Source organism: Schistocerca piceifrons, chromosome 5 (genome assembly GCF_021461385.2).
Source record: "Schistocerca piceifrons isolate TAMUIC-IGC-003096 chromosome 5, iqSchPice1.1, whole genome shotgun sequence".
NCBI lineage: Eukaryota > Metazoa > Arthropoda > Insecta > Orthoptera > Acrididae > Schistocerca > Schistocerca piceifrons.
The window spans coordinates 482,670,729-482,684,925 of record NC_060142.1 but is presented as its reverse complement, the minus strand read 5'-3'; the positions used below and the strand labels follow the sequence as shown (position 1 = coordinate 482,684,925).

At 45.4% G+C, this 14,197-nt stretch overlaps 1 protein-coding gene across 1 annotated transcript in view; it reads left to right on the top strand.

Moving 5' to 3' along the window:
- Positions 1 to 3,696: 3,696 nt before the first annotated feature.
- The window catches only part of LOC124799093, a 166,920-nt gene continuing 156,419 nt past the window's right edge, over positions 3,697 to 14,197 (top strand). Inside the window, exon 1 of the mRNA XM_047262632.1 lies at positions 3,697 to 3,800. Within this exon, the coding sequence (XP_047118588.1) occupies positions 3,697 to 3,800 (104 nt within the window). The remainder of the gene's footprint in view (positions 3,801 to 14,197) is intronic.

Below are 14,197 nucleotides of genomic sequence, written 5' to 3'. Positions count from 1 at the left end.
GCAGAATCATTGATCAGCTTTGCAAAGAAATATTAACGTCTTACTTTCAAGACATGCTCGAGGATCTTAATAGCAAGAAAACCGACATTGAAACGCAAGTGTCCGGGTTAATTTTGGGTCTAGCAAAGATTTTGTGTGTCAAGTAGAACTGCGAAGGATAGTTATAAAACTTTAATTTTCATGCCGAAAGAATAATTCAATACTTTGCTTGCAGGTATCCGTCCTGGTACGAGGGGCGTTTGAAAAGTCCGTGCAAAAGTGAAAACTACTTACGTGTTTGGGGTATACCTTTCTTATTTTTCGACATAGTCCCCTTTTAGACGTATGCACTTCGTCCAACGCTGTTCTAAATTGTTGATCCCTTCCGAATAAAACGAATAGTCCAAGTCTGCAAAATACACTCCTGGAAATTGAAATAAGAACACCGTGAATTCATTGTCCCAGGAAGGGGAAACTTTATTGACACATTCCTGGGGTCAGATACATCATATGATCACACTGACAGAACCACAGGCACATAGACACAGGCAACAGAGCATGCACAATGTCGGCACTAGTACAGTGTATATCCACCTTTCGCAGCAATGCAGGCTGCTATTCTCCCATGGAGACGATCGTAGAGATGCTGGATGTAGTCCTGTGGAACGGCTTGCCATGCCATTTCCACCTGGCGCCTCAGTTGGACCAGCGTTCGTGCTGGACGTGCAGACCGCGTGAGACGACGCTTCATCCAGTCCCAAACATGCTCAATGGGGGACAGATCCGGAGATCTTGCTGGCCAGGGTAGTTGACTTACACCTTCTAGAGCACGTTGGGTGGCACGGGATACATGCGGACGTGCATTGTCCTGTTGGAACAGCAAGTTCCCTTGCCGATCTAGGAATGGTAGAACGATGGGTTCGATGACGGTTTGGATGTACCGTGCACTATTCAGTGTCCCCTCGACGATCACCAGTGGTGTACGGCCAGTGTAGGAGATCGCTCCCCACACCATGATGCCGGGTGTTGGCCCTGTGTGCCTCGGTCGTGTGCAGTCCTGATTGTGGCGCTCACCTGCACGGCGCCAAACACGCATACGACCATCATTGGCACCAAGGCAGAAGCGACTCTCATCGCTGAAGACGACACGTCTCCATTCGTCCCTCCATTCACGCCTGTCGCGACACCACTGGAGGCGGGCTGCACGATGTTGGGGCGTGAGCGAATGACGGCCTAACGGTGTGCGGGACCGTAGCCCAGCTTCATGGAGACGGTTGCGAATGGTCCTCGCCGATACCCCAGGAGCAACAGTGTCCCTAATTTGCTGGGAAGTGGCGGTGCGGTCCCCTACGGCACTGCGTAGGATCCTACGGTCTTGGCGTGCATCCGTGCGTCGCTGCGGTCCGGTCCCAGGTCGACGGGCACGTGCACCTTCCGCCGACCACTGGCGACAACATCGATGTACTGTGGAGACCTCACGCCCCACGTGTTGAGCAATTCGGCGGTAGGTCCACCCGGCCTCCCGCATGCCCACTATACGCCCTCGCTCAAAGTCCGTCAACTGCACATACGGTTCACGTCCACGCTGTCGCGGCATGCTACCAGGGTTAAAGACTGCGATGGAGCTCCGTATGCCACGGCAAACTGGCTGACACTGACGGCGGCGGTGCACAAATGCTGCGCAGCTAGTGCCATTCGACGGCCAACACCGCGGTTCCTGGTGTGTCCGCTGTGCCGTGCGTGTGATCATTGCTTGTACAGCCCTCTCGCAGTGTCCGGAGCAAGTATGGTGGGTCTGACACACCGGTGTCAATGTGTTCTTTTTTCCATTTCCAGGAGTGTAGCTATTATATACTAAGATGGTATCTGTACTTTCGGACACGTTGAGAATGTGGGTTTCGCGGGAGACGTGCCAGAGATAAATCCCTGCAGTCGCGCTATCCTCTGTGTCCTCGGTGGCTCAGATGGATAGAGCGTCTGCCATGTAAGCAGCAGATCCCGGGTTCGAGTCCCGGTCGGGGCACACATTATCATCTGTCCGCGTTGACGTATGTCAACGCCTGTAAGCAGCTCAGGGTGTTCATTTCATTGTAAATAGCTATTAGTTGCTGCAGTCATTTGAATAAAATCTTTGTCTCGCCAGCCATTCCTTCAAATTGGGGAACAAATAGCAGTCCGAGGGAGCCAAGCTTGGAGAATAGGGGGGATGTGAAACGAGTTGGAATCCTATTTCCATTAATTTTGTGACCACAACTGCTGAGCAGTGTGCTGGTGCATTGCCTTGATGGACGAGGATTTTCTTGCGGTAAAGTCGCCGGTGTTTTTCTTGCAGCCTGATTTTCAAATGGTCCAATAACGATGAATAACATGCACCTGTAATAGTTCTATCTTTTTCCAGATAGTCGTTGAGCATTATCCCTTGCGAATCCCAAAAACAGTCACCATAACCTTTCCGGACGAAGGAATGGTCTTCGCCTTTTTTGGTACAGATTCTCCCTTGGTAAACCATTTTTAGATAGTACACTAATGTATCCATGTTTCGTCCACAGTGCCGCTTAAAGTCCTCGGATTCTTCCTGAACAGTTGAAAACCATCCTTGCATCACTTCACACGATTCCGTTTTTGGTCAAGCGTGAGCACTCGCTGAACCCGTCTTGCGGATAGCTTTCTCATGTCCAAATGTTTATGCTAAATATTATGTACCCGTTCATTCGAGATGCCCACAGCACTAGCAATCTCACGCACCTTAACTCTTCTGTCATCCATCACCAGATCATGGATTTTATCAATGATTTCTGGAGTCGTAACCTCCACACGGCGTCCAGAACGTTCAGCATCACTTGAATCCATACGGGCACTCTGAAAATTTTGAAACCACTTATAAACTGTTCTAATCGAAGTTACATGGCCACCGTAATGTTTATCAAACTTCTCTTTAGCTTCCTGAGGCATTTTGCCTTTCATAAAGTAATGTTTAAAAACCACATGAAATACTTTTTCGTCCATTTTTGGCGTTCCCCCAACTTTCTTGATTCACACGAATGCCAAACACAAATCAATAGACCAATATGACTGAAACTTGGCGTGCGTTCTTTCTAACGATGCTACTAACTAAACATGACCTCAATACGCGCCAGTGGTGCCATCTCTCGGACTTTCCAAGGACTGTTCAAACGCCCCTCGTATGTATTGAAATCTCCGCGTCAAGTACTGTACCACCAAGCCGAAACAGTGCAACAGGAAATACCGGACGATCTACACTTTATCTAGGAGGTGCGCCATTATTTTCGTCGTTTATGTTTCGGCCCCTTCAGCGACGTGCTTCGGTCCTATAGGGCAGGGTTTCAATACGTATCGGGACTGCAGATATGTGCCCATAAACAAAGAAAAACTGTATTACGTGAATCTATTCTTTCGAGGTAATAATTAATCCGTGTGATCACCTCTCTCATGGACTTGTACAGACACAGTTCGGAGGAGCTAGTCAACTCTTCGTACAGCAGAGACCACAGAGTGGATACGTGTTCGAATTGTGGCCAGGTCGGCAGCTGGCGAGCGGTGAGTGGCAGCTGACGTCCGCTCCGATACAGGGGGCCATTGTTTTGGTGAACGGAGCGGAGCGGTGCTGTGGTGGGATGCGTGCCGCGCTGCGGTGGCTGCTTGCTCCCATCCGCCGGAGCCGGCAGTGCTGTGCGCGCCGGAAACAGCCGTCCAGTCATGGCGCCCGTGCTGCGCCGAAGCACCTACCGGCCGCTGACCGTCTGCATAGAGCAACACCACCTGCCGCTGCCGCGCCGCAGGGCCTTCTCGGCTGTCCACCGGTAAGGTCACCGTCTGCAGACTACTGGCGAGCGCACTTTCCGGATCACAGCTCCCGCAATTTTCAAACTGCAGACGTTCCTTTTAAAGCGAAAAAGCGTGCGCTCCACGGTCTGCAGATGACTTTATCAATGAAGTTATTGTGACTGTGGTCATTTCCCCTCCGTCTGATGTAGTTTCCCCTCCGGGGGGGGGGGGGAGGGGGGACACGAGAAATATGAGCGCCACAACGAACTTGTGATGTCACAGTAGTTGCCTTGCTCGATATACCGGGTGATCAAGAAGTCAGTATAAATTTGAAAACTTAATAAACCACGGAATATTGTAGATAGAGAGGTAAAAATTGACACACATGCTTGGAATGACATGGGGTTTTATTAGAACCAACTATATTGCTAGACGCGTGAAAGATCTGTTGCGCGCGTCGTTTGGCGATGATCGTGTGCTCAGCCGCCACTTTCGTCATGCTTGGCCTCCCAGGTCCCCAGACCTCAGTCCGTGCGATTATTGGCTTTGGGGTTACCTAAAGTCGCAAGTGTATCGTGATCGACCGACATCTCTAGGGATACTGAAAGACAACATCCGACGCCAATGCCTCACTATAACTCCGGACATGCTTTACACTGCTGTTCACAACATTATTCCTCGACTACAGCTATTGTTGAGGAATGATGGTGAAAATAGAGCATTTCGTGTAAAGAACATCATCTTTGCTTTGTCTTACTTTGTTATGCTAATTATTGCTATTCTGATCAGATGAAGCGGCATCTGTCGGACATTTTATGAACTTTTGTATTTTTTTGGTTCTAATAAAACCCCATGTCATTCCAAGCATGTGTGTCGATTTGTACCGCTCTATCTAAGTTCTTCCGTGATTTATTCAGTTTTCAAATGTATACTGACTTTTTGATCACCCGGTACTTCGCGATAGCTCGGCTGCGTCTGGGTCCAGGTGGGAAATCACTATGTGAATGAAAAGGTACTCACTAAAGCGCTGAACTTCTACATGTGGTACCAAGAGCTTGACTATATTTAAACGCGCAGCTACAAAATATTACATCGGCTTAAATTGTGGAACTGTAGCTCGCTACTCGTGAGCAGAACACACATAAACGTATATTGGCGTAAACCATGTTGCCGGGCCACTTGCCTGGGGCTTGTACTAGAATTTGTCTCAATATCCTCTTGAACAGAGACCTCCAAATCTGGTATACGCTCAGTCAGTCCGTAAGGACCCATGAGCGCACAAACGCTCAAAAATGTCTTGAACTGTTGTGTGATAGGGTTCATGTCTGTACTTGTTTTGATACAGCCCTGTTGGGGTTAGACTGTTTCAGGCTGCTTGCGCGTTCACAAACATCATCTCGGCTTGTTTCCGATGTGAATACCGGACCATTCTGCTGCTTGAAGTACGCTGCGTCAACCACATAGCCAATAACACATAAGGGACACGTGGCATGTGTTCAGTGGAACTTTCATCAGCGCCATCTAACGTGACAACGATTCATTTCCGGAAACATGTTCCTGACATTTTTCCTCTATTTCCAGACAAGAATCTGTTCCTGCACTTTGTCAGTTTTGCTGAGGGTGTTGCAACGCAGCGAGTTATTACGAGATGACATTCGTTGCAGTAAGGCATGCAGCCGTCTAGTACAGTGGCTGCAGGATGGCTGTTTTTTCCGCTCTGCTCACAGCACAGATGACGCTGCCTGCCTTGAGATACGCATACTGTAACATTCAGTCGATATGAAGATTCATACCCTCTACGAATCTAAATAATCCATATTTGTTATTATCCGATTTTTTTTCAAATTTGGTGCACAGCTTTTTGTTATTAATGGAATGATGCTGTCAAAGTTTCAGATTTTTATTTGTCATAGTTCCGGAGATAAAGTATTAGAAAATGTGCCAAGTTTCTCTATCGTACGATAACTGCAGCTCACTGTGGACCTCCGCTAGTAGCTGCATTTTAATTATAGCCACCCAGCGCTTTTGAATGACATGATGCGTCACAACTCGACATACGATTCGTTTAAAACAGTTTACAATACATCAAAAAGAAAAAAGGTATTCTTGTAATGAGAAGCTTCAACAAAATATTAATTTGTGTAATATAACGAAACGCATTTAGAACGAATTGTGATGCACTGAGATACAAGACAAAAAGCGTTTGCGGCAGTTGGTACCACAAGTATCGTGGACGTCCGGCCGCAGCGGGAACATCGGTGTGCGCAAATCAATCAAGCTGCCCGGAGAAACGCCCCCTGGAATTTCAGCTCCACCAGGAAGAGAGACGCGCGTTTAAGTAACCGTAGACAAGCAGAAGTTGTCAGTTGTCAGTTGCAAGTTGTCAGTCCGAGTCTTGCTAGGAAGTTCCTGCAGACGGTTCGTCTTGTCTCCAAGTCGTCGGGTGAGATAGAAACAGTGGCCGATAGATAGTGTTTAGTCTTCAGTAGAAACAGAATAACAGTTTATGGACGGAGATCGCATGCCTAAAGCCGTCGGCACACGAAACGTGCATCCGAACGTTGAGCGTTGAGCGTGCCGAGTTTCTGACGTCATATTGTGGAATAGCACGTTCGGGAGTCTCTCCGAACGTGCAGAGCAATATCTGGCATATCAGATATTCTGAGCGTGCGTCTGAGCGTTGACCAATGAGATGGCACAACGCCATCTACGTCACACGCACACCGTCTCCCTTCAGTACAGAGTTGTGAGGCGCCATGTTGGCATTCATTTCAAGTCTATATGTATATATGTATGCCGTTTCTGAGCACCAGCAAACTGAGAATCACTGGAAAACTCGTTGTTAACTGTGTGATTCGTTTCACTAAAATAGTGAGAAACATCATATTCGCGGCAAAAGAATTATTGTAACTTGCGTATTATGAGAGTAGGCTATTTGAAGCCAGCGACACACTGAAGATCCACCCAAAACGCATTGTTCTTGGTACAATTTGTTATAATTAAATTTCAATTAGTAACATATCTACGATTAAGGTTTTCTGCAGGACCTAATATACTATGATTAGACGCTTGGGGTCTGTTATTGGTGTAGCGTAATGACTAGCCTCACTGCCCCCTGTAGAGTTGTTTGTTGGGGCGGTGGTTCACGTCTTGCCACTTCTATGTTTCTTTTCCTAACATTCGCATATTTATTGGGTTCTGATACTTTATTATTAGTTTAATATAAGTATATACTATAATATTTTATGTTATTTAAATACAAGTTCACCTTTTTTTTAGGGTTACCTTTGTTCGATTGGCTTAATCTACAGGACACCTTGCGCTGCTTGTATAAAGATATTTTGCTCCTTTTTCTTTTACGCTTCGTAATTCACATATTGCAAAGATTCTGCTACTGGATAAGGACACTGATCAAGTAAAACTGACCTTGGGGTTTTACTAAAATGTGGGAATGATGAAATAATGTTTATCTTACGCGGAGAAGTATTCCAAATTTGTACCGCACTGTTTGTAATGGTACTTTTATAAGCCTGTGTCCTTATTGATTGGACATGGTACTTTCCTTTTCGTGGACAATGGAGGAAATGTGCGTGGGAATTTTACGCGCGTGCGTTGAGTAAACAATATGATTTACGAACTAGAAACATCCCTCAGCTGCCGCTGGAGTGCGTTTTGATCGTGTATACCACGTTGGGGCCCACGCGCCGTATGCACAAGTCGCATCGTTGCTGAGCGTTCAGCAGCACGTTGAACTTAGCACGCTCAACGTTGACGTTGGACAGCGCGGTCCGTGTGCCGACGGCTTAAGGATTTAACTGAGTACGCTTGGAATTGTTCTTAGAGTAGTACATCTGGACACAAATAAGTTTCTTCAGACTTTAGTTCAGAGAACATTATCTAATTTGTGTTCATAGAACTGTGGTCAATGCAGGACAGATAAGATAAACTTTCACTCTACAGTTGTTGTAACCAGCTTTACCAAAGCGTAGTAATATATTTTACTATTAACTATTCTGTGTTACTTCCATTAAGCATATGCTGCCCTAGAACGCATGTGTCCGTCCTACCAGGAGAGCTTTATTAGTCTTTTCCAGCGGCTGTGAGATTTTCGTTAAAGTGGATGCCCCCGGTCCACAAAATGAACAGAAATGGCTGTACGGAGACCATTGGCCTGTTAAGTCGTATGTAGTTACTTTAGCACACTGGACTCGCATTCGGGAGGACGACGGTACAGACCCGTCCAGATTTAGAGTTTCCGCGACTTCCCTAAATCGGTCCAGGCAAATGCTGGAATGGTTTCTTTGAAAGGAACTCCGTCATTAATTACCTCGATGTCGACTGTACGTTAACCCAATCTTCCTTTCTTCCTTCGAACCGGTATCTACCTATGCAGGTATCATTAAATATTGAATAACGTGCATTCTATAGGACTGAAGGGAAGCCGGCCGCAGTGGCAGAGCGGTTCTAGGCGCTTCTGTGAGGAACCGCGCGACCGCTACGGTTGCAGGGTCGAATCCGGCCTCGGGGATGGATGTGTTTCATGTCCTTAGGTTAGTTAGGTTTAAGTTGTTCAAGTCTATGGGACTGATGACCTCAGATGTTAAGTCCGATAGTGCTCAGAGCCATTTGAATCATTTTGAAGGGAATGGGGGAAGGACCCTACACATAGCATTACTGCAGTGATGGCCATTAAAATTGCAACACCTGGAACGATAGCAAATTACGAAATTTTACTTGCTGTGCGTGTGCAGTATACCAAGAAGAATGAAAGATTAAAAGCGTATGTGCATTAAATGTATTCGCAGCTGCGATTATGTACAACCAACAGCTGTAGACTGGTATGACGACAATGAAGATTTGTGCCGGACGGGGATTCGAAACCCTTATCGCGAGCGGTCGTCTTAGGATTTGGCTATCCGTGCACTATTCTCCGTCAGATCCAAATTTTCGTATGTTGTCAACAACTCGTGTACAACCTGTATTCTTACGTCCGCCGACACTGGGCAGGCGACTTTCAAGTAAAACATCTCGCCTCTACGGAAACATACGTAATGGACGCACGTGTACCAGAGTGCAGACGAAATATGGAAGTTTGGGCCTGGCCTTGGGTCCTGCACGGAGAGCCAAATGGAAAGGAGATCACTCGCGTTAAGCTGGAAATCCGGACTCGAGTACCGGTCCGGTACCAATTTTCGTTGTCATTCCACTCTACAGCTGATGGTTGTCCATATTCGCAACTGTGACTGCGTTTCTTGTATTTTATAACGGCTGTAGTCGCCGTAGTACCTGCACGCACATCCTAAGGAACTTTGCAACGTCATTCGGAATAACACAGGCATTGCAATATGGAAATACGTATATGATATGGAGGCAATCCAAGACCCCAGATGTTTTCAGTGAGTGATGTATCAGGAGAACGTGCTAGGCAGTAAAAGAGCCGAACGTTAGCTAGGGCAAGACAGCACGAGAAGCGTGATGTCTTGCGCTATTTCGTTGAAAGATAACGCCATGGAAACCTCGAATACCGGGAAAAACCTCTGGCTTTCCTAAACGCGACAGTCGTCCAATTTACCAATTGCAGGAACCAGAGGTGACCGTGTTGTGTACATAGTGGCACACCATATCATCACGTCACGTACTGGACCAAAATGACATCGATGAATGCAATCTGACAACGTTCGTCTTCCTCAGAGTCCCCGCACACGGTTGCGTCCGTCGTGGTGATGCGCCCAGACCCAGGACTCGTCTGAGAAGACGACCTGCGTAACTGCAGTGTCCATTGTCGTGGTGGGGCGCACTTCTGTCTGTTGCAGTATGTACTGAACCCGCAACAATAGTGGCTTTGCTAGCAGTCTGTGGTGCTTCATATGTCATAGTGTCCGTGTGGATACTAGTGTTTCTGCAAAGAAACCCACTTCTTGACAAATTACCTGAGGTGGCTGTATGATCCTGCACGACCCAAAGCCCACTGAACTAGTTAAAAAAAAAGAGAGAGAGAGAAACTGTCAGGAAAGTCCTTGTTTGGGATGTTGTTCGACTCGCACTTTGTTGATACACTACGGCCGCACCTCCAATACTGAACACAGCCTGATCACAACTGATTGGTGGAATGCAGATCTGCTGCTTACTTCAGGCTGCCACCGAAGTTACTGGGCTGACGTAGTTTTTAGGTCAGGAACAAAATGAGTCTCAAAAAGTTTGGATGGACGATGTATGTCTGTTTTCTCCAACGCTAATGGCGTGTGACCGTGGAGGTCCTCCATGAGTGAGTTGATTCCGCATAAAACCATCTATTTCATATTCTTACGGCGAGCAATAATTTTGCGTAAAAATAGGAAGCAGTATAGATGCACCAACAACCTGCTGCTGTACAATTCCAGCACATTCTGGTAGGCGTTTCTCCTTGTTACAGGAGGCAGAACGCGTTCTTCAGACAAACAACGACCATCAAATCCTATTTCTAAATGCGTAAGTCACTGCGTAAATTTTCATTATACACTGAATGTAGATGGCGGCATTGCAGCATACTTGCGGCATTTGTGCAGAGATGCAAATCACTTGCACGTCGGAGCACGTAGTTCATTTCATGCCAATTTGACGTGTGTTGCATGCTGCCTTCATCGTCTTGCAATTTTCATGGACAGCAGCGTTAAAGAGAGAAAAAAGTAACACACATTTTATACAGGATGAACAGTAATGCGAGGTTTTAATAAGGATAGATTTAAAAGAGAGAAAATTTATTTGGTTAAATAAAATCAAAGTGAGTGAAAATACAATAAACAGGTTTTACCCAACAAAACCGGAATTATTTTTTTAAAGGTATATATTTCCAAATTGTTTACAAAACAACCCTATCCTCTTCAAAATACTCTCTATTATAACCAATACATTTGTCCCACCGGTGTTTGCATTGTTCGAAACATTTTTGTAGCTAACTTTAGAAATGACTGACACCGTTTTTTTTCCCTTCTTCAATGTTGTCAGATCTGTGTCCTCTCGTGCCCTTTCCATGTGTGGAAATAAGAAAAAGTCGCACGGAGTCAGGTCAGGCGAGTAAGGTGCGTGGGGTTAGCCAAAAACTGTCTCAAAGAGATAGTTGTGTGTGCTGGTGCGTTGTCGTGGTGGAAGAACCAGTCTCCTGTCTGCCACAATTTCTCTGAACCGAGCTCCAATATAACCCACTGATTTGTGAAAGTTATCAATTGTCTGTCGACGGTTTGTGAGCACAAGCTCTTGAACTTTTTCAACGTTTTCTTCGATTCGGGCAGTTGACGGACGTCCAGAATGAGGTTTGTCATCAATCGATATGTCTCCATTTTTAAATCGAGCAAACCACTCGTACACTTGAGTTTTTCCCATGCGCCATCTTGGCAAGCTGTTTTTAACATTAAAATAGTTTCAGCAGTATTTTCACCGAGTGGAAAACAAAATTTCACAGCTGCATGTTGTTCACTTAAACATACCGTCACAAAAAAACGAAACAAGAACAAAACAGCGCTAGCAAAGCAGTGACTGCAGATGAAAAGAACGAACCAAGTCGACAACACGGCTACCACTGAACTCGCAATGGGTTGCGCTATACACGCCTAGTGGCAGACATGCGTGATACACAAGCTCTCACACGGCAGTATTATTCCGTGTTTCTTTTTTTTTTTTTTTTTTTCTTTTCTCTCTCTCTTTGGATACCCTGTGACGGGGCGGGGTCGGTCGTCTGTGTTGTTAACGCTATCGTGCAGTCTACCTACCTCGATAGGGTTCTTACCGATGTCCCTTCACTGTGAAGTAGCAGATACATACTAGACAGTGTAAAGCAGCATTGATGAAATCACTACCTAATACCTACCACACAGAGGCCACGTAACGCTAGCAGTTCCTGAAAGTTCATGATTAGAAAACCAGGTGTTCGGGATATTCAGTCTACTTGCAGAAAAGCGTTTAAAATTAGATTAACACATGAAATGACTATCAAGTCCGTATTTAATATAGTGAAATGTTATCATTGAAAGTTCTCTGTCTGTATAACAAATATTCACTTGAAAAAGCAGCCAGAATTTTAGCAAGTCCGACCCGACTAATTTTCACGTTCTAACAGTCACACACCCACAGCTATTCGCGAGTTAAACATTCGGTCGTTTCAGTGGTCTTCTTCGTAAGAAGTGCTCGCCAAACTATTCCGTATAGAGCACGAAACACGCCACTCGGAGTTGTTACTACGACTAGAAAGTTCACACGCTCATATCTCTCTAACTATTCAACTTAGAAACACCAAACTTTCCTTAAAATGTTCGTAACTCCAATCGCGTCAGTCACGATATGTTCGAACCAAAATTAGCTCACGATTTCCTCATCTTACAAAGTTCTGGAAGGGCGATCTAATATGGTGTTATCCGCAGCCCGGCTAGCAAGCGACTCTCTCGAGGTACTCTCCTCTCTGCCCACTCCTCTATTCGTGCGGCAACAGCTTAATTCTGATTGGCTGTTGATCTAAACTACCAAACAGAACGTTCCTTGCTGATAAAACAAATGGTTCAAATGGCTCTGAGCACTATGGGGCTCAACTGCTGAGGTCATTAGTCCCCTAGAACTTAGAACTAGTTAAACCTAACTAACCTAAGGACATCACAAACATCCATGTCCGAGGCAGGATTCGAACCTGCGACCGTAGTGGTCTTGCGGTTCCAGACTGCAGCGCCTTTAACCGCACGGCCACTTCGGCCAGCAAACAAATGGTTCAAATGCCTCTGAGCACTATGGGACTTAACTTCTAAGGTCATCAGTCCCCTATAACTTAGAACTACTTAAACCTAACTAACCTAAGGACATCACACACATCCCTGCCCGAGACAGGATTCGAACCTGCGACCGTAGCTGTCGCGCGCTTCCAGACTGTAGCGCCTAGAACCGCTCGGCCACTCCAGCTTGCTGATCATTCATGCGGCAAATCCTGCGTTATCCAATCACTAATTTGATTGTAATTAATGTCAGCAAATCTGCAATTCCTTGTATTATGTTTAATCAAAATAAGCAAACTGCGAAATATTCTTGAAATTAATAAATAAACTTGTTCCGCCTCTAACTTCCATTCTGGCTGTACGAAAGCATGTTCATACAGGCATCGTCACCTGAATTGTGGTTACAACGTAACTTTTCCACCGTTCGTTTGTACAAGATTTTACGTAACATAAAATATTAAATTTTAACATATGTCCAGCATACACTCTCTCAATCATTCTCACGCACTCACAAAACAAAATATAATCAAATAATAATTTTGACCGATTTTTGCATTACGTAATGCAGAGTGACGTAAGTTTTATGCACTGACCACTTTGTAATGGCTTCAAATGATAATGAAATTCAATCTGTTATTGTTCATAACTTGGTTTTATAAAACAAGCGTAGGCCTTACACATGATTGAAAACAGTCTGGCAAAGTTAGGGTAGTTTTTCAATTTCACGCCTGTGCGTAGTATGTTGGTAGCACTTCGTCGCCTTGCCTGTTATGCAATGTAGGAGACTTTAAAGCTGTGCGGATTAGCATAACGAAAAGGCGAGGAGTCTCGCTCGTTTTGTCCACGACTGTACATTCAGGAGTCGATGGGGGCAATGTCTGCGAAAAGAGTTATTAGCTACGAAGTAATAAATTTAAATGTCTTGCGTGCTGCGGCAGTTTTTCACGCATCTCAGTGTTTATGACGTCACGTTTCCCGAACTATGAGTCGTACAATGATACAATTTTCCTAGCACATTCAGTGGTATATGGTATTATGCAATCCTTTTACCTTTCATCATCTTTTGGGGATCGTCACCGAAAGGAAGTTTCATACAGTGCATTCTCACACAGTGGATGAATAAAGAATAGATATCCGCACATCGTGGGCTACTCTGCCTTTTCACCCCCATCCCTTTGCCACCCCCACATATATAAATATGCGTCTATTTTAATTATATGTGTGGATTCTTCCTTACAGAGGCAGGAATCAGCTGCAGAACCACTATAGATAGCCGGCCGGAGTGGCCGTGCGGTTCTGGGCGCTACAGTCTGGAGCCGCGTGACCGCTACGGTCGCAGGTTCGAATCCTGCTTCGGGCATGGATGTGTGTGATGTCCTTGGGTTAGTTAGATTTAAGTAGTTCTAAGTTCTAGGGGACTTATGACCTCAGCAGTTGAGTCCCATAGTGCTCAGAGCCACTACTATAGATATAAGATGTATTGTTCCACGGATAGCACACTGATAAGTATGTGTAGTGCCTAGGCTGTTGTATTTCAACCACTAGATGTTTCTAGAATGAACATCTTTTCTCAGTATCTGCAGGATTTTTGATATACGTCTCAGCTTCGTGACCATTTAAGAAAAATGCATCTTGAACATCTTCGCTATGAAGAAATTTTCGTACGGTATTTCGATATCATTTTTGAGTAAAATAGCTTT